This window comes from Pongo abelii, chromosome 1 (assembly GCF_028885655.2).
Source record: "Pongo abelii isolate AG06213 chromosome 1, NHGRI_mPonAbe1-v2.0_pri, whole genome shotgun sequence".
Taxonomy (NCBI): Eukaryota; Metazoa; Chordata; class Mammalia; order Primates; family Hominidae; genus Pongo; species Pongo abelii.
The window spans coordinates 114,622,103-114,643,911 of record NC_071985.2 but is presented as its reverse complement, the minus strand read 5'-3'; the positions used below and the strand labels follow the sequence as shown (position 1 = coordinate 114,643,911).

The following is a 21,809-nucleotide window of genomic DNA, read 5'->3' as shown; positions in this document are numbered from 1 at the left end:
TAATACTATTATAATATATAAACTATTATATATATAATAAACATACACACACAATGGAATACTATTCAGCCTTTAGAAAGAAGAAAATTCTGTTATTTGCAGCAACATGGATGAGCCTGGGGGACATTACATTAAGTGAAATAAGCCAGGGACAGAAACACAAATAGCACATGATTGCACTTACAGGTGGAATCTAAAAGAGTTAAACTCACAAAAACAGAGAGTAGAATGGTGGTTACCAGAGGCTGCAGGAAAGGGGATCGGGAAGATGCAGGTCAAAGGATGTGAAATTTCAATTAGACAGGAGGAACAAATTCAAGAGATCTATTGTACAACATGATGACTGTAGTTAATAACAATGAAATGTATACTTGAAAATTGCTAAGAAATTAGATTTTAAGTATTCTTGCCACATAAAAATAATAACTATGTGAGGTAATGCATATGTTAATTAGCTTGATTTAGCCATTTTATAATATGTACATAATTCAAAACATTATGTTGTACACCAGAAATAGATACCATTTTTTCTCAGTTAAAAAATAAATAGTAAAAATAAGTTTTTAAAAGCCAACATAACCTTAATACCAATGCTTGTTAATAATAACACAAAAGTCTGTAGACCAGTTTCATTCACCATGGATATAAAAATTCCAAATAAAATGCTATCAAATCAAACCCAGTTTTTTATGGAAATAATAATATGCCATGAACATATAGTACTGTAATTTTTATCTATTATGTACCTAAAGATGTTCCCAGGAGATTATTAAAATTAAAATTACTAGGTTCTACTGTTAAAGATGCAGTTAGGATGGAGTAAAGGAATGTGAATTTTACTAAGACCCTCCTCCCACCAGACACCCTTAGGCGATTATGATATATGTAGTTATGTGGGATGAGAACTAAACTTAAGGAAACAATGGATGAGTTGTTTATAGAAATGCAAATGCAACTTGTGTTGTTAACTCAATCTCTATAATTCAATATATCAACAGAAGAGGAAAACTAACAAATGTTAGTCTCAAAACAAATAGACAGTTTAAAAATTAATAAAGTTTGGCAGCAATTAACAATAAAGTTGATGGTATGGCATGTAATTTTCTTTACTATTAATATCCAGAAACCAGAGGCTCACCAAAATTAATCAACTTTGTTTAAATGTTTATTGCATGCTCATGGGGGTTGGGAAGTTGGCTCTTGCTTACCCAATATGAAAGCTTACAACAAAGCTATCATAATTAAAATAGCATGGTACATGCATAGGAATAATTAAGTAGGTGACTGAAACAGAATACAACATTCAAAATTGAATTCAAAGAATAAATGGGTGCCTAATATGTGATCTAATCAACAGCCAAATTCAGTGGGGAGAATTAATATTATATTTAGTTAAAAAGTACTAGTAAAATAGCCTATCTGTACAAAGAAAAAGTGAGACCTTTACATTATACTATGTAAAAATACATTTCAGATAGATATCTGAATATAAAAAATAAATCTATAAAAATATTCTAAGAGAATGCATAAAAATATATATGTATATCTCAAAGTGGAATCAATCCAGTAGAATCAATGACATAAAAGCCCTGATACCATAATGGGAAAAAAAATGACAGCATATTTAAAAACCTTTTAAAAATAAGCTATAACAAAAACACAAAAACGCACAAATAGCACAAATCAAACACTCCTGTAAATACCAGCAGGTCAAAAAGAGATGGTCTCCAGCTTCCAGGAAGCCATCCTCATGCTTCTTCCCAATCACTATCCACTCCCACTGCCCCAAAGGCAACCACTATCCTGTTCTGTAATACTTTAGTTTTGCCTCTTTTTTAAACTTTATGTAAGCTGGATTACCTTGAGAGAGCCTTCTAAAATGAAAGGAATCTTTTCCTTCTCTTTTTCTTTTTCTTGATCTGATATCTCTGTTTTGCTGATTCCTTTGTTACCTATAATCGGATAAAATTAAACTTCTTAGTAACTCTTAAATAAGATATCATAGAAGGACCAAATCTCTGGGTGAGATGAGATCTCAGAGGCTTTCAAGTTCAACTTCTCATTTATTTATCTCTGATTTTTTCTTGCCATCTCTAGAATGAACATCTGAAATGGGACTGGGCCACATCAGTGATGGGGAACTCAGGTTTCTGGGGACAGTGCATTCCATTCTCAGTGTGTTGATACGTTGCAGCTTTTATTGAACTGTAGTCTCTCTCTCTCTAAAGCTTTCACCTAACAATCCTAGTTTACCACTTTAAGACTACACAGAACAAATCTAACATTTCCATCCATATTGAAGCGCTTCTTTTACCATTGTAGTCATTCTGTTTTGAAGACTTACACTTTTCCATACTTGAGAGACCTGAAATTGAATGCAATATCTATCAGGTGCATCCAACCCCAAATTAACCATTATTTAAATTTTCACAGGTTTTTGGTCTTTTCAGTAGAATTATAAAGAAAAGGCAGTAAACTCACATTTTTTTCTTACTAATAGGGAGGTGTGGCCCTAGACATGAGTGTTAGAGGGCAGCCCTACCCATTTGTTTTAAAAAATATAGTCTATAGTCCTATTTCTTTTTTTTTTTTTTTTTTTTTTGGTACTTAATGCTCTCCTTCTGGGTCCTCATCAGGACCCAGAATTGATAGATTATACAACCATTTTGGTCAATATGGTAAAAGGTTCATCATTAACTTGCTTTTATATGGTTTACTTTAAAATCATGCCACGTACAAACTCCTTTGGTAATTGATAGAAGTTGCCAAAATTTTGGAAATTATGTAGCGTTGATTCTTTATGAGAAATCCCTCTCACTTTGGCTATAATAAATGAGTATTATTAACAAGGAGTCCATTTTCTTTGCACAAACTTAATGAAACATGATTATTTTCTAGATGAATTATCTCATTGTTTCACTTCTTTTCTTTACCAAGTATCTTTCTAAAAGTCTATTTTACTCTCTTTGTCACCATCTTCCCCTTCTGCCCACAGCCTCAAGGCCACAATAACACAACATAACAACCACAACAACATCATCAACAACAAAGGTATATATTGATCCAATATCCTGTCAAGTCCCTGCCAGAGGCCTCCAAAAATCTCTTTCCCCATTATCTTTAGATTCCTACACCCAGTTAGTCTTGGGACCCTTCTGTTTGCTGTTCTAAGAAATATCTTGTTTTAATCTCAATTTTGGAATCTATAATTATTCAAATAGATATCTACTAACTCTGAATTTACCTCTTCTATTGTCAACAAATCTTAGATAGCTTAATTTACCAGTCCTACCAATAAAAGCATTTGGCATTTCTCTAACATGTAACATTTGATCTGCACAACAGATGGAATCTTCCAGATTTGACAACAAGTGGGGTCAATATAAAAAATATTCTATTATTGCACTCAGGTACAATCCCATATTTGGAATGCAGCTACTCTATTTACCAGAGAAAGTGAAGAGTCACAGGAACTTTTTTGGGTAATTCTTTTTAATGTTGAAAATATTCACAGTCTTGATTAAATTAAGAGAGAACAACGTTCTTGAATTTTATTCTATGTATAAGTTGAACTGGTTACTTACTTTTAGATTTTTTAACGGAAAAAATTTTGCTAGCAGAAGTAAGTTTGGCATTAGCAGAAGATTTCAATTCCAGCTCAGCTCTGGTCCTGATGATTTCCTCATTCATTTTAGATTCCTGATATACAGCTTCTTCTTTTGTAATCCAATCTTGAATAGATTTTGCAACAAGTTCCAAATAATTCCTAAACAAAACAATAGCAGACGTCAATTGAGTTACTATGACAGTCAATAAATACTAAAGATATTGACTGTGCAAATAAACTTTTTGCTCATGTCACAAATATAATGAGTTTGAATATATCCTAGATGTATTTTGTACAAAATAGACAAATACAAATATCCACTGAACATATGAAAAATGCCCTTCATCAACAGTTAAAGACACGTAAATTTAAAAATGATATCTTTCATCTGACACACTAGGCTTTGGGTTTAAGAAATAAAAAAAGAAATAAGATCTTCCACTGAAGTGAAGGATTAATAAGTTTAATAATACCAAGAGTTAATGACAGTTTGAAGAGATGATCACTTTCACCACTGTTAGTTGGAGAATAATATAATGCAATCTCTTTTTCAGAGAATTTTATAGCACATTAGGAACTTTTAAAATTGAGACCAATTAATACTCACTGGATTAACTAAATCACTATAGCTTTGCTATGAAACTCACTGACCTTATGAATATGAACATCTTAAATACTATTCTCTAACTGCTTGTGCGTTTATGCTTTCATTGGCAATTTGTTGCTTACCAACAATCATATTTGTTCCTAAATTCATTCACATCACTTCTACTGACTAGTGTAATTATTTAAATTAAATGTTATATACACTTACATGAACGTCCAAAGAGAGTTGTTTCTGAGGACATTAGTTATAAGATTTAGATTTGACAATAAAAATTAGTTATTGTCAAATTATGTGAAAGTGCAGCTTAAGGTTTTGAAAAAATAAAGCTAGATGGCTTATATACTCAGGTTGTTTAATAGTTTTCTTTAATTCTTCATCCTTTTCGGAGAAATAAACTATAAATGTAAACTATGAATTATGGGGGCACCCAACATCTTCATTTAGAAGGTAATGGATATCTCAAACTCAACATGTCCCCAAATGAACTCTGGATCTACTCCAACCTGCAGCATCCAAATTCTCTGGCATTTTTAGTTGATGGCAAGTCTACACTTCCAGTTAAACAGGTCAAATACCCTGATGTTCTCCTTGATTACTCTTATTTTCTATTTTCTTTCTTTTTTTTTTGAGACCGAGTCTCACTCCGTCACCCAGGCCGGAGTGCAGTGGCGCAACCACTTGGTTCACTGCAACCTCCGCCTCCCCGGGTTCAAGCAATTCTCCTGCTTCAGCCTCCCCAGTAGCTGGGATTACAGGCACCTGCCACCACGCCCGGCTTCTTATTTTCTTACATTTTTCCAATCTGTCAGGAAATCTAAATTATTTTTTAAATTATTTAAAAATAATTTTAAAAGACATGTACTTATAATATATTCAAAATCTGCTGACTTCTCACCACCTTTACTGCTATTGCCCTGGTCTAAGCCGTTACCATCTCTTGCTAGGATTTCTGCAATAGCCTCCAACTGGTTTCCCTGCTCCTACCCTGGGCCCCCAAAGTATATTCTCAACATAGCAACTAGGGTGATCCTTGTAACTCTTAAGTCAGATCATGTCTTTCCTCTGCTCAGACCTTTTTAATGAGTCTGCATGTCAAATAAAAATCAGAATACTTACAAGTAACCTACACCAAGGAAACATAGACTTATGTATACAGCTCAATCAGTCTTCAAATGAGAGAACAAAATAAATATTAAGCATGCAATGATTCACAAAGCTTATTACACATAGGTACTTTCTGAAGTATTTACTCACAAATGTGTTCTAGTTGCATTAAAAAAATAAATCAGAGAAATAAGACAACATTGGATATAAGTTAAAAGGTCAAGAAAAAAAAGCAGTATGATTTACAATTAAATGTAACTATGCTACTTATTTGTGATTAAAAACTATTACTTTACAATGAGAAACAATAGTTCTAGACAATTTCAAAATGAGAAGCAGGGATTTGTTGGGGGTAAATGGAATTATATTAAATTTAAATTTTTTTTTTGTAAAATAATATTAATACTCATTAACTCCAGATATGAGATAAAAATATTTCAATGTTATTTAAAAGGGTAAGTACAACCTCTAGCAGAATATGAATAGAATGTATAACTTTTAAAAATCACACACTCAGAAAAAACTTAGAATATTCAGTCTAACAAAAGAAAATAGATTAATACTACATAGAAATTTATTTATAAAATTAAAGGTAAGAATAAAACCAAATGCATTATCAACAAAAGTAAAAGTGAATGGATTAAATTCTTTAGCATTAAAAATACTTAACTTTATTTTTCATTATTATGAAAATCCTTTAAAAGACATAGGCTATCAGAGTAACTAAAAAAATGCAAGTTGCTATTTATTTATTTATTTTTCACAAGGTCTTGCTCTGCCACCCAGGCTGGAGTGCAATGGTACAATCATGGCTCACAGGTGCCTCAAACTCCTGGGCTTGAGCAATTCTCTCAGCTCAGACTCCCAAGTAGCTGGGATCACAGGTGCACACCACTAGACCCAGCTAATTTTTGTATTTTTTGTAGAGACAGGTTTTGCCATGTTGCCCAGGCTGGTTTCAAACTCCTGTTCTCAAGCGAGCCTCCTGCCTTGGCTTCCCAAAATGCTGGGAATACAGGCATGAGCCACTGGGCTGGCCTCAAAGTGCTATTTAAAAGAGATGTACATACAAACGAAATTATGCAGAAAGATAGAAGTGTGGCAGATGGCAGACTAAGAAGCCAGAAGCCTAGGTCTTTGATGACTTTTACAAGTGGTTGTACTAGCTCTGAGGCACTGCCCAAGTCCAGATTTCTTGCTACAGGAGAAAAGTAATCCTCTTCTTAGTTTAACCCCGGTAGTCAACTTTACACTAACCTAGTGAAATACAATACCTACCTGACATATAAAATGATTGGGAAAGTTATACCAATAAATTCTTTTATAAAGAAAGACTATCTAAAAATATTAATATCAAACATTATTAAATACAAGGTAGAAAGTATTAAAGGGAACAGAGGGACATTTTATCAGATTGATAAAAATCCTCAATTAAGAAGGATTCAAAATAAATTTGCACACACATGCTACACATGTCAAAATAATAGAAAGGGGAGTAGATAAATCCATAATCATAAAAAGATATATGAACACATCTTTCTCATAAACAGACAATCTTGAGAATACTCTTGAATTTTATGCCAAGAGACAGGAAAATCTAGATGTCATGCATGATTCCCTAGAAAAACAGAAATTACTCAAATTGATTGAAGAATTAACAAATCTAAATAGAGGATTACTTTTAGAAGGATTGAAAAAGTTACAGACAATTGATCCTTGATCTCTTCATATTACCATTTCTCTCCTTGGCCATGTCATCTAGCCCCTAGGAAGCCATAAGCTCAAAATGATTTTCCCTGTGAAGTAATGTGAAGGAATTATATTTACATCTTTAACCAATTTTGAGTTGATTTCTGTGTATACTTTAAGACAGTAATCCATTTTTTGAATTTTAATTTATTTTTAAATAAATAAAAATTGTAAATATTTATCATGTACAACATGTGCTTTTGAAATATGTATACACTGTGGAATGGCTAAATTGAATTGATTAACATACATACTATCTTGCATAATTATCATTTTTTGTGGGGTAAGAACACTTAAAATTAGGAATCCAATCTTAGTGCTATTGTATTACTGTTTACTCCTCCTTTAGTTCTGTTAATATTTGCTTTATGTTACTTTGCTGTTCAGTGTTGTGTACATACATATTTACAATTGGTCTATCTCCTTGGAGAACTGACCTTGTCATTATATAATGATGTAGTCATTATATGTCTTTCTTTACCTTTTGTAACAATTTTGACTTAAAGCCTATTTCATATGATATGAGTGTAGACAACCTTGATCTCTTTTGGTTATTATCTGCATGGAATATCTTTTTCTCTCTCCTCACTTTCACCTTATTTGTGCCCTTAAATCTAAAGTGAGTCTCTTGCAGGCAGAGTATAGTTGGATATTGTTTTATTATCCATTCATCCACTCTGAATTGGAGAATTTAATCCATTTAAAGTAATTATTAATAAACTATTGCCATTTAGTTCATTGTTTCCTCTTTTACCCTCATTCTGTAATATAGTATATTACATTTATTGATTTGCATATATTGAACCATTCTTGCATTCCAGTTATAAATTTCACTTGATTATGTTGAATAATTTTCAATTTTGTTTTATGGTTCTTTTGTTTCTTTCCTACTCTTTTGCTGTCTTCCTTTTTGACTGGCTGATTTTTTTGCAGTGTTATTGTTTCATTCCTTTCTCTTTATCTTTCATGTGTTTATTATAGATTTTTGCTTTGTGGTTACATAAAACATCTTACATGTATAACAGTCCATTTTAAGCTGATAAAACTTGCCTTTGATTTTACACAAAACACACATTTGTAGAAGTTTTTTTTTCTTTTTCCATTTTTTAGAGATGTGGTCTTGATATCTTACCCAGGCTGGACTCCAAATCCTAGGCTCAAATGATCCTCCAGCCTAAGACTCCCATGTAGCTGCAACTCTCCCCTCCCAACATTTTATGTTATTGACATCACTATTTACATATTTTTGTAATGTGTATCCATTAATGAATCATCACAACTAGTTATTGTAATACATTTGACTTTAACTTTTATGCTAGTGTTAAACGTGATTTATGAACCACCATTACGGTATTAGAGTATCCTGAATTTGAGTATATACTTGCCTTTGCCTGTAAGTTTTATTCTTTCATAAGTTTTCACATTGCTATTTAGTGTTTTTCATTTCAACTTGACAACTCTCTTTGAGTACTTATTGAAGGGCAGGTCTGGTGGTGATGAACTCCCTCAGCTTTTGTTTGGGAAAGACTATCTCTCCTTCATTTCTGAAGGCTACATTTGCTGGGTACAGTATTCTCAGTTGTGTTATAAATGTGTTCCTTTGGTCACATTTATATTTCCTGAATTCGTCACGTTCCTTGAAGTTTTCTGTTGCTGTCTTTGCAATTTAAGAAGGAGTTCCCTCCTCCAGGGTTTACTGGCTAGATTTGGTATATAAAAAGGTGTTCAACACTAATCATCAAGGACATGCAGATCAAAATGACAATTAGATATCATTTCACTTATACTGGGATGGTTATTATAAACAAAACAAAATAAAACAAAATATACCAAGCATTGGAAAGGATGTGGAGAAATTGGAACCCTTATATATGGTTGGTAGGAATGTAGAAAGGTGCAGCCACTATGGAAAATACCATAGAAGTTTCTCAAAAATTAAAAATAGAACAACCATATGATCCAGCAATCCCTCTTTTGAATATATGTACAAAAAAAAAAATTGAAATCAGCATCTTGAAGAATTATCTGGACCCCCATCTTCATTGCAATGTTTTCCACAGTAGCCAAGATAAAAAACAACCTAAGTATCTGATTATGGATTTTAAATATGTGGTATATATGATGGAATAGCATTCAGCCTTAAAAAGGAAGGAAATCCTGCCATTTGTGACATGTATAAACCTAGAGGATATTATGCTGAGTTAAATAAGCCAGTCACTGAATGACAAATACCGGCTGATTCCACTTATACAGGTTATCTAAAATAGTCAAATTCATAGAAACAGAGAATAGAATGGTGGTTTACAGTGGCTGGTATGGGTGTGTGGAATTGTTTTTCAACTATCATTAATAATATGGTATTGTGCACTTGAAGATATGTTAAAAGAAGGGATCATGTGTTTAATGTTTTTAAAAAACCACAACACAAATGAACATGAGGACATTTTTTAACATAATGGGTATGTTTAGTACCTTGGTTGTGGTGATGGTATCATGGGTATATGCATATGTTCAGCCTCTCAAGATGTGTAAATTAAATGTGTACAATTTTATGTATATCAATTATACCTCAATAAAGCTAAAAAATACTTATCACAATTTCTAAAGAATGAATCAAACAACATAGCATATAACTGTCACTAGTGAGAATAAACAAAATGGAACTCAAAGTAAAGAAACTGAAAAAGAGAAAATAAAAGGACAAAATTAGGTGGTTGAAATCAATCTAAAAATATGTACTAAATTCTCAACCAAGAGGAAAATATTGTCACACTAAATTTTTTTTTTAAAAATCCCGGCTACACATATTTTACAAGGCATATATGGGTGGAAAAGGATATGCTAGATATAATATTAAAGAAAAAGGTTTGTATAACTTACCAATGTCAGATAAAATATATCTGATAAAATCTATATAGATATATTAATGTCAAACATATCAACATTGTTATCAGACAAAATAAACCTGAAAACAAATAGTAGTCCTAGAAATAAAGAGGAACATGCATAAGGATAAAAGGTTCATCAGGAAGATATAACAATTCTAATACTGTATTTGTTTAATAATATAACCTCAATATGCATGAAGCCAAAAACTGATATAACTATAATGAAAAACTGACAAATTCACCATAATATTGTGGTTTTTTAAAAAAGGTTTTTTCCCATTAATTAATGAAATTTTTGACCAAGTCCTCAAATATCCAGAAGACTGTGGAAGATTTAAAAAATAGATCCCTACGGTCAGAAATTAGAGAATATTCCTTCCTGTCATACAAACCTTGAGCATTTAAAAAACTGACTACATATTAAACAACAGAGCAAGTATTAATGAATTTCATAGCCTCAGTATTCCATAGAATATGTTACATCTCCACTATATCTTTAAACTATAAACTGTTAACAAAAATGTAACACATAGCCAAGTGTTTAAAATGAAAACTCACATTTCTGTGTAATTAATGGGTCAAGTAAGAAAGGATAATGGAAATTAGAAATGTGAAGGACCTCTTCAAGGAGAACTACAAACCACTGCTCAATGAAATAAAAGAGGATACAAACAAATGGAAGAACATTCCATGCTCATGGATAGGAAGAATCAATATCGTGAAAATGGCCATACTGCCCAAGGTAATTTACAGATTCAATGCCATCCCCATCAAGCTACCAATGACTTTCTGCACAGAATTGGAAAAAACTACTTTAAAGTTCATGTGGAACCAAAAAAGAGCCCACGTTGCCAAGTCAATCCTAAGCCAAAAGAACAAAGCCGGAGGCATCATGCTACCTGACTTCAAGCTATACTACAAGGCTACAGTAACCAAAACAGCATGGTACTGGTACCAAAACAGAGATATAGATCAATGGAACAGAACAGAGCCGTCAGAAATAATGTTGCATATCTACAACCATCTGATCTTTGACAAACCTGACAAAAACACGAAATGGGGAAAGGATTCCCTATTTAATAAATGGTGCTGGGAAAACTGGCTAGCCGTATGTAGAAAGCCGAAACTGGATCCCTTCCTTACACCTTATACAAAAATTAATTCAAGATGGATTAAAGACTTAAATGTTAGACCTAAAACCATAAAAACCCTAGAAGAAAACCTAGGCAATACCATTCAGGACATAGGCATGGGCAAGGACTTCATGTCTAAAACACCAAAAGCAATGGCAACAAAAGCCAAAATTGACAAACGGGATCTAATGAAACTAAAGAGCTTCTGCACAGCAAAAGAAACTACCATCAGAGTGAACAAGCAACCTACAAAATGGGAGAAAATTTTCGCAACCTACTCATCTGACAAAGGGCTAATATCCAGAATCTACAAAGAACTTAAACAAATTTACAAGAAAAAAACAAACAACCCCATCAAAAAGTGGGCAAAGTATATGAACAGACACTTCTCAAAAGAAGACATTTATGCAGCCAAAAGACACTTGAAAAAATGCTCATCATCACTGGCCATCAGAGAAATGCAAATCAAAACCACAGTGAGATACCATCTCACACCAGTTAGAATGGCGATCATTAAAAAGTCAGGAAACAACAGGTGCTGGAGAGGATATGGAGAAATAGGAACACTTTTACACTGTTGGTGGGACTGTAAACTAGTTCAACCCTTGTGGAAGTCAGTGTGGCGATTCCTCAGGGATCTAGAACTAGAAATACCATTTGACCCAGCCATGCCATTACTGGGTATATACCCGAAGGATTATAAATCATGCTGCTTTAAAGACACATGCACACGTATGTTTATTGTGGCACTATTCACAATAGCAAAGACTTGGAACCAACCCAAATGTCCAACAACGATAGACTGGATGAAGAAAATGTGGCACATATACACCATGGAATACTATGCAGCCATAAAAAATGATGAGTTCATGTCCTTTGTAGGGACATGTATGAAACTGGAAACCATCATCCTCAGCAAACTATCGCAAGGATAAAAAACCAAACACCGCATGTTTTCACTCATAGGTGGGAATTGAACAATGAGAACTCATGGACACAAGAAGGGGAACATCACACTTTGGGGCCTCTTGTGGGGTGGGGGGAGGGAGGAGGGATAGCATTAGGAGATATACCTAATGCTAAATGGCGAGTTAATGGGTGCAGCACACCAATATGGCACATGTATACATATGTAACAAACCTGCACATTGTGCACACGTACCCTAAAACTTAAAGTATAATAAGAATAAAATTAAAAAATAATAAAATAAAATAAAATAAAAAAGAAAGACAATAAAAATACTGTCAGTCAGATACTTTGAGGTGTTGCTAAGATGGTATTTAGGGAGGGATTCGGCCTTAAATGCGAATAAGGAAAAAGCCAACCAAAACTAACAAAAAACAACTTGAAATCACAAGATAAGATTTTAATTTAAGAAGTTAAAGAACATCAGAATAATCCAAGGAAATTAAAGAGGAGAAATAAACAAGATCCTGGCAAAATTAAATGAGATAAAAGGAGAAAGAGTCAGAAAGCAAGAACAGATTTCTTAAAAATATTAGTAAGACTGGCAAACCTTTGGCAAGTTTGATCCAGAAAAATATAGAGAAATCACAGATTAAAAATGTTAAGAACGAAAAAGAATATAGATGCATGTAACACAGGTTTAAAAGGTAAAAGAATATTTTAATCAACTTTATGTCAATACTTTTGAAAACAGGTGTAATGGTCAAATATCTGGAAAAATATAAATTATAAACCTAATTAAAATTAAATAGAAAACATGAAGAATCTAATAACCATGATAGAAGTCGTGTCAGTAATCAAACATCTTCCCTGGGCCATGTTTATATCTGCAAGCTCTACCAAATGCCAAAGGAACATACATCTTAATTTTTCACAAACTATTTCAGAAAATGAAAAAATAGAAATAAAAAGGGAGAACATTCTCCAGTTAATTTATGAGGTTAACATAATCTCAATACTAAAACCAAATAGGAATATTTAAAGCAAGGAAAAATTATAGCTGAATCTTGCCCATGAATACACATGTAACTATTCTAAACAATACATTAGCAAAGCAAATGTGGCAATTATAAAGAAGATAACATAATGGACAAATTTGGCTTACTACAGGAATGCAAGTTTGGTTCAACACTAGAATATCTGTTAATGAAATTATCACTTTCATAGATTAAAGAAAAAAATATAAACACCGAAATTGATCCAGAAAAATCATTTAATTGATGTGACTTAATGACCATCTATGATTGAGAACTCATAGCAAACTAGAAATAGTTTTTTTAACTTAATAAGAAATATTTACATAAATCCTAGAGCAAAAAAAAGAAACATTTAATTGTTGAATATTTGAAACATTGCCTTTAAAATCTGGAATAAGACAAGGATTTCTGCTCAAAATTAAACTGGAGATCCTAGCCAAGAAATACGGCAAAGGAATAAAATGCATAATTATTGTTAACGAAAAACAAAACAAAGACAAACACAGCTTAACTGTTCAAGGTGTTATATTAGTATACCTACCAAATTCCTTCATTTTAAAGTCATTTTATGACTTTAAAATGTGTGTGTGTGTGCCCACATACAGTATATTCCCCCAATTATTATGTAAGCCCATTCTGTAAATCTTTCTGTATTCTTCAAAACTAAAAAAAAAAGCTATACAAATAATACTGAAAATACATTAACCAGTATTGAAATAACAATGAAATATCATCATACTTAATGAGAAGAGAGAACAAAGTTCTAAGAGAAAAAGGGAATAACTAAGGAGCTGGAAAGAAAAAAATCACTGACCCCTAGGCTCTCAGTTTGCTGGAAACCTGACTGCTCTGTTGGTATATTACTCAGCTAACCTATTTTTGAATCTTCCCCAGATAAAATAGAGTTAAAAAAACCAACATGCAGAATGTCATGTTTTATAGTTCCTACTTGAAATCTTTTGGAAACAGTTTTACTGGAATCTAAATGAATCAAATGTAATTTAACAACCTCCTCACTAGATTCCACGAGGGCAAGAATGACACCTGTTTTCTTTAGTGGTATAGCTCCAATGCCTATAGAGTGCCCAGCACATGCTGACATTCAATTTAGTGAGCTGAATTGAATCTATAGTACTACACAAATGTTTTCATTGAGCTGAACCCCCTAGCTTAGGCTAAGGAACTAACACCTAAGTAACTAAGTAACTGGCAAGCTAACTAAACCCAACTAACTAATTAACTAAACTTTCTAAATTTCTTACCTGAATCCAACGTTGGAGTGAAGAGCAATGTTCCAATATTCACAATGCAAACGTTGTCTATTCATTGGATTGTGAAAGACTAAAAGTAAAGAGTTGTCTTGAGTGTGGTAGTAAGAATCAACACACCTATATTGCTTATGGGCTTCTTGAAGGACCTGAAAATCAAAATAATTGCATTGTAGAATCTTTTTTATTTTCCCCAAGAGAAGGGTCTCCTACTAGGGCATTTCTCTACTCCCTTTTTCTTCCTGCATTCACCTCTACATTGTTAGTCAAGTTGAAATTCCCAGAGGTTTCTTTCCTAGCTGCTAGAAGGTGAGAGCATAAATGGTAGATAGCTTGGGAAGCATTTCAGCAACACTTTAGAAAAACAAATACTAGGCATCAGGCAGAGAGGCATTTGCTACAAGTGTTCTTCATTAAGGTTGGTAGGTAATAATTAAGCACAGCAGTCATTTATCTAGCATTTTCCATGCCTTGATATAGATCATCTAATTTTATCATCATTAAAAACTCCAGATAAATAGATGCTATGAATTAAATCGTGTTCACCATCCCTATTTATATGTTGAAGCCTTAACTGCTAGTGTGATGGTATGGAGATGGGGCTCTGGGAAGCTAATTAGGTTTGATGGGGTCATGAGACTAGGGCCCTCAAGATAAGATTAGTGCTGTTATAAGAAGAGGCAGCAGAGAACTTGCTCTCCCTCCCTCTTTCCCTTCTCCATCCCCACTCCCTCTTACTTTCTCTGCCATGTGAGGACACAATGCAAAGGCACAAGCCAGGAAGGGAGCCCTCAACAAAACTCAACCATGCCAGCACCCAGACCTCAGACTTGCAGCTTCACTGTGAGGAAATTTCTGTTGTTTACGCTACTCAGGCATGGCATTTTGGCATGGCAGCCCAAGCGGACTACAACAGTAGGTATGATTATTTTTCCCATATCAAAATATTAGAATTCTCATTTTTTCAGCATAAATTGGGGCTAAGAGAGAGTAAGGGACTTGTCCAAGAACACTGTGTGTTATGGTGCCAGGGCTCATCCCTGTTTTCCAACTCTAAATTTTACCATTTTGCATTCTCTCCACTATACCATGCTGTGTTAGATGAAGTGAAGTGAGTGGTCTTTCTGACACATACCATTTCTACCTGCCTTCCAACTCTGGCCCTTTCTAAAACATACCATCTTCAGCATGCACTGCAGCGGTAGCCACCAGTAGAGAGGCACAGTGGGCAGCTGCTTATCCTGTTTCCTTTGCCAATCAACAATAAGGAAATTGTCAATAGGAAAAATAAATTAGACAGCTGTGGGCTTTTGTTTTTGTTTTTAATATCAATTTGCTGAGGCAGCTTTTGGTTTTCTATTGTTTGCATGATCTGAATGCATGGAATGATATGTTAGAAAAGGGCTGCTTTAATTTTGCTTTCAATTCTACATTGGTAGCATAATCAAAACAGTACATTTGCTTCCCCAATTTAGTCCCCTGAATGAGTGTCTTTATGGAGTGGCACTTTTACATCTGTTTCCTCAGAGCCAACATAAGAAACATACATGTGGTGAATATCTTTGCATTTTAAAATATTGCTATGTAGGGTATCATCTAGTACTTACTGATGTTTTTTTGAAAAGCAAATTCTGCTCACACTATAAACCCAGAAAACCATTGCGTTTATGATGAATATATATCCTTCTTTCTTTTAGATAATAAGAGCTTTGAAATCTTTGGGTTTTCATGTTTGCTTTGGGGGTGCTAAAAATACAGCACTAAGTTTGTCAGAACTATAGCTGCTCTCAATCAATATGTAAAGTTTTCATATCTTATTTTCCCCTTTTTTACTAATTGGTGCTTGTCTTTTATTCTGTATTAATATTATTGGTTACATTAGTTATTTAGTTAAGTTTTTCATTAAAAATGAGTACCTATTGTGTGGCAGGCACTGTGCAGGTACTAGGAAAACAAAAATAAACAAAATAGATAAGATTTTCCTCTAAAATATGATAAAGATTTTTTTGTTGTTAATTAAAGATGGGACCTTGCTATGTTGCCCAGGCTGGCCCCTAAAGCCTAGCCTCAAGAAATCCTCCTGTCTCAGCCTCCTCAATAGTTGGGACTACAGACCTGTGGCTTTATAGATTATTTTGGAGTTCAAACAGGTGTGTCCAAAAAGATGAAATTAATGGAATATCTGATATATAGAGAATGGATTAGAGCAGGGCAAGAGTGGAAGCAAGTAATCAGGAGGATATTGTGGTGGAATTAGAGGGTGGTAGTCATATAAAAGTAGGCCGGGTGTGGTGGCTCACGCCTGTAATCCCAGCACTTTGAGAGGCCAAGGCGGGTGGATCATGAGGTCAGGAGATTGAGACCATCTCCTACTTGTGCGCATTGAGATTCACCAACATGGTGAAACCCTGTCTCTACTAAAAACACAAAAATTAGCCGGACGTGGTGGCACGCGCTTATAGTCCCAGCTACTCAGGAGGCTGAGGCAGGATAATCGCTTGAACCTGGGAGGCGGAGGTTGCAGTGGGCCGAGAGCATGCCACTGCACTCCAGCCCGAGCGACAGAGCGAGACTCCGTCTCAAAAAAAAAAAAAAAAAAAGTGGTGGTAACTGTGGTGCAGAAGAGCTTAAAGATATATTTGGAGGTGTACCCCTTAAACACTGATGATGGATTAGGTATCAGGGATAAAGGAAATGTTGGAACAAAGGATGATTCTGGCTTTTTGCTTGAGCACTTGAATTATGGTGACCTTTTCTGAGATGGACAAGGGAAGAAATGCTTAGGTGGTAAAAATATGAGTGTCATATAGGATACTAAATTTGAGATGGATACTAAATTTGATCAGAAATTCAGGTAGAATTTTGAGTAAGGTATAATAATGTGAATCTCTAGAGAGAGATAATTTAAAAGATATGGGCATCTGTCAGCATTAGATAGTATATAACAGATGAGATCATCAAAGAAGGGTGTTTACAGAGGCAAGAAGATGCTCTAGGGCTTCCTGGAGGCTCCAGAGCCTTGAGGCACTTCCATATTAGATGCTGGGTAAAGGAGAAGTCAACAAAATTCCAAATACAACACTGAGGAAACCAAGAGTGCAGAGTGTTTCATGGGGGAAGGGATAAGCTCTGCAATGCTGTTAAAATGTCAGGGAAGATGAAGAAAGATAAGTGTCCATTAGATTTGGCAAGACAAAGATTGTTACCTTGAAAAGTGCAGCTTCATGGTGCGGTAAGGACAGAGAAAAACTGAAATAGAATAAAGTCTGAAATAAACTTTCAGTTACAGACAGAAGATTGAACATTCGCACTCTCTAACGCCTCATTAAAAGAACAGTAAAATTTTGGGGTTTTTTTAATATCATAAAGTTGAAAGCCAACTTCAACTTGTTGAAGGAGAGGAGACGAAGGCACCAGAATTTTAGAAGTTGGAAAGCAGAAGGATAAATGCTAAATGACTTAGCAGAATTCAGAAAGCCAAGTCCTAAGATTAATTTTAGGAGAGACCAGAGGCAACCCCATTTGTGTGCAGAAATATAGAAAGTCTCAGGATATGGAAATACTAGTCACCTCTGCAAGTGGGGTGAAAGTGGCATTGAAAATAGGAAGATTAGTTTAAAATCTTCTTAAGAAGAAGTTAGGCCCCTGGATCCCATTAAAATTCTGAGCAACTGGGCTATTGCCTGTCTCCCACTCCAGCAGAGGGGAAGAGGGTAGCTACAGAAGGCAGACGAATGGGTTCTAAGAACAGTGGACCCAAGGCACACTGACAGAGAAGTACATTCCAGAAAAAAAGGGAATTGTGTAAAAGCCTAAATCAGCACTGCTCAATAGAAATATAAAGTGAGCCACAAATGTGAGCCACATGTGCAATTCTAAATTTTATAGTAGCCATATTTTAAAAAGTAAAAAGAAACAAGTAAAATAAATGTTAATGATATATTTTATTTAACCTGATAGATAAAAATTCTTATCATTTCAACATATAAACAATGCAAAAGTAATCAATGCCACCTTTTTAAAGTCTTGGAAATTGAGTGTGTGATAACACTTATATAGTGTATAGCACAGTTATTGCACATCTCAATTTGGACTAGATTCATTTCAAGTATTCAGATGTTACATGTGACTAGTGGCTACCACATTGGATAATGCAGATCTAGATAATAAATGTCAGAAGCTTAATACCCTTCCCCTATTACCTAGCTCTCAAAACACTGACAGGAAGGCCTATGTCTTTCAGACAGAAAATTAGACTTTTTTTTTTCATGGAGAATTTAAATGGCCCAAGAAAACAGACCTAACATACCAACAATGGTGAGTCTCCTATGGAAATCTCCCAGTCAAATCACCCAACAATGAACTCAGTTATTGACAACCCCCCACCCCACCTCATATAGCACTTCCTATCATATTTTTATTGTTTCATTATTAATATGAGCAAAGAGGACAATATTATATATTACCCTCCAACATGAAAAATGAAGACCAAACAAAAAAGACAAAAAACAAAAAAAGAAACTTGGAGGAAAAAGAGATAATTCAGGGAGAAGACAACTTCAGAGGACTTTAATATCCTCATAGAGATAAGAGAAGGTATTATATCAGAAATGCAGTTGCTCACACCTGTAATGCCAGCACTTTGGGAGGCCAAGGCGGGTGGATCACCTGAGGTCAGGAGTTCAAGACCAGCCCGGCCAACATAGTGAAACCCCATCTCTACTATAAATACAAACATCAGCCAGGTGTGGTGGCAAGTGCCTGTAATCCCAGCTACTTGGGAGGTTGAGGCAAGAGAATCACTTGAACCTGGAAGGTGGAGGTTGCAGTGAGCCAAGATCATGCCACTCCAGGCTGGGCGACAGAGTGAGACATCATCTCAAAAAAAAAAAAAAAAAAAAAAAGTGAAATGATCCTTTACAAAGGCAATTTGGAATTATAAATATAACTTTAGGAAATCAGAATGATAATAACAGGAATAAAAGGCTCAATATAAGAACCGAATGGAAATTGAGCAAAGCCAAAAGATAAATTGATGGAAACTAAAAGAAAAAAGAAAGGGAAATTGCAGGTTCAGTCTAGGAGGTCCAACACCAGAGTAATAAGACTTCCAGAAAAAAAAGGACAGAGAAAATGGAGAGGAGAGATTATCAAAGAAATGATTATAGAAAATTTCCCAAAATATAAATACAGGAATTTCTGGATTGCACTGGCTTGCTAGAACAATACATAGAAACAGAACCACAGGAAATCAAGAGCACTGGAACAAAGAGAAGATCATATCAACAGGAAATCAAGAGCACTGGAACAAAGAGAAGATCTTAAAATCTTCCAGAGAGAGGATCACAACGTACTCAAACAACTGATTAGGAATCAGAATTGTATTTATTTATTTTTCTAAGGACAATCTGGGAAGTTAGAACACTGTCAAAGAATGTCTTTAAAGTATTGAGAAAAAATGCTTTTTAATTTAGCATTTACTATAAAGCCTAACTGTCAGTCAATATAAAGATAGAATTAAGCTGTTTTCAAATATTGAATGCCTCAAAAATTTACCTCCCGTCTATCTTAATTAAGGAAGCTACTGGAAGAGATGATCCTCTGCAAAAAAGAGAGTGACCGGAGAGGGAACACATGGGATGAAGGAAACAGGCATCTAACTGGAAAGGAAGGGAATGGGTGTGGCCTGGATGATGGTAAAGGGAGGCCCACAGGTCCACAGCTGTGCAGCAAGTTTAGGGAATATGGGAGAGATATCACTAATACAATAAAACTAATAGAATATCTGTTATGTTTGAATGTATTGAGAGACTTACTCAGTAGTAGAGAATTTGGGGGTAAGTTAATAATACATACATAGTAAACTAAACAAACAGAAAAAGAGGCAATTATTAACTGCAGAGAAAATAAAAATGGTACCGATAAAGGAAATATAATTATAGAATACTACACAGTTCGGCTGTGAATAGCACTTACATAACTGAAATAAAGTGAGTTTTGAATACTGATCTAACCAAAAATTATGATATTGTAACAGTATCAGAGAATGGAGAAGTGCTAATGTGAATGTGGGGGTGGGTGAACCTGTGTACATGCACATGTGTGTTGGATGGGGGTGGGCAAAGCTGTGTTCTCAAGAGGGAATCAATTGGTAATGATGTCACAAAACTAAGACTAAACAAAATATACTTGCTATTTAGAGATCATCGAGTAAAGTAACAAAAAAAGGGGTAAATGCGCTGAAGATTTTTGCCTCTGAGAACTGAAGCTTGGTGGAGTGGGGTGGGAATGGGGGAAGGAGGCTGCTATTTTTCATAATAAGACTTTGTAGAACTTTCTGGCTTAAAAAACATGTTGTAAAACTTTGATAAAAATAAAAATCAAATTAAAAAGACAAAACCAAAAGAGGACAGGTTTTTGTGTAAAAGCTAAACACAACAAAAGGATTTAGGTTTGAGATTACTTGTTATTTTGCAGAGTGATTAAGAGTACAAGTTCCAGGGCCAGATTTCCTGGGTTTATATCTTGCTTCTCACTTAGCTGCCATGTTACCTTGGACAAAAGTCACTACTGGTCAAGGTGCCTCAGTTTCTTACTGCTTACATAGTTTCTACTTCATAGGGTTATTGTGAGGATTAAATGAGCTAATAATACATATTAATCAGTGCCTGGCACATGGTAAGTGCTCGATGAATGTTAGCTACCACAGATTCCATTGAACTGTTAATTAAAACAGAAAATACTGTGAAATGTGGTGAAATTGAGTAGAATGGATAAACAATATGGAAAAAAATAGGGTTTTTCCCAATAAAACCTTACTTTTTTTTTAGAAAATATATGCAGCAGCAAAAATATATATATATGCAGCAGTCTTGTATATTTTTTTCTTAAAATATTTTATAAAAGCATTCTTTCATAAAGTATATTTTAAACTATTTTAGAGAGTTGCTGGGAATGCATAACTCAAGCTGGGAGTAAATTTATTTTATAGCTGAAGTAAAGGAGAATATTGATCTGAACTAGATCTGAGAGAATGACCTGGAGGTGAACTGTTCTAAATCACAACAGGCTCTCCAGACCTATCTGACCGTCTCCTAGAGAATCGCAGTCCATAAATACCTGAAGCAGTACTTTCGGTTTAAAATGTTCAGTAAAACTCCAGTCCATTAGATTGCGCTGCTGTGTTTTCTTTATGTCCTCTAAATCTGCTTCCACCATCATCTTCTTGGGTTTCTAAAATATCATAGGAACACAATTTCAGCTTTAATTTGTTTAAGTCCAAATGGAGCCCTCTTGGGCTCCGTCAACTAACCAGTATGTACTCCATCTAATTGGGGAAATCTGCATATGTATAAATCCATATGGCAACATTTTAGGAGAGCTGCTGCCAAAAAGAGTATGTCTTTGACTTTTTTTTTTATGGGCAACATAATCTAAATATTTTTATTGTTAGGTTATACTCTTCTGAGTCCTGTTAGCAATTACAGGCAGGTTTTCTGAACTCTTCAA

At 34.5% G+C, this 21,809-nt stretch overlaps 1 protein-coding gene across 9 annotated transcripts in view; it reads right to left on the bottom strand.

The window, feature by feature from the left end:
• Positions 1-21,809, bottom strand: part of SPAG17 (sperm associated antigen 17) — a 248,047-nt gene that overhangs the window by 115,022 nt on the left and 111,216 nt on the right. For all 9 annotated transcript variants that reach the window (XR_008512558.1, XR_008512547.1, XM_054528865.1 and 6 more), the window contains 4 exons: positions 21,420-21,533; positions 14,295-14,449; positions 3,585-3,766; positions 1,861-1,952 (listed from right to left, as the gene is read on the bottom strand). Coding sequence is in view for 7 of the 9 variants with exons in the window: in XM_054528865.1 (XP_054384840.1) it covers positions 1,861-1,952; positions 3,585-3,766; positions 14,295-14,449; positions 21,420-21,533 (543 nt within the window). In the remaining 2 variants the exon portion in view is untranslated. The remainder of the gene's footprint in view (positions 1-1,860; positions 1,953-3,584; positions 3,767-14,294; positions 14,450-21,419; positions 21,534-21,809) is intronic.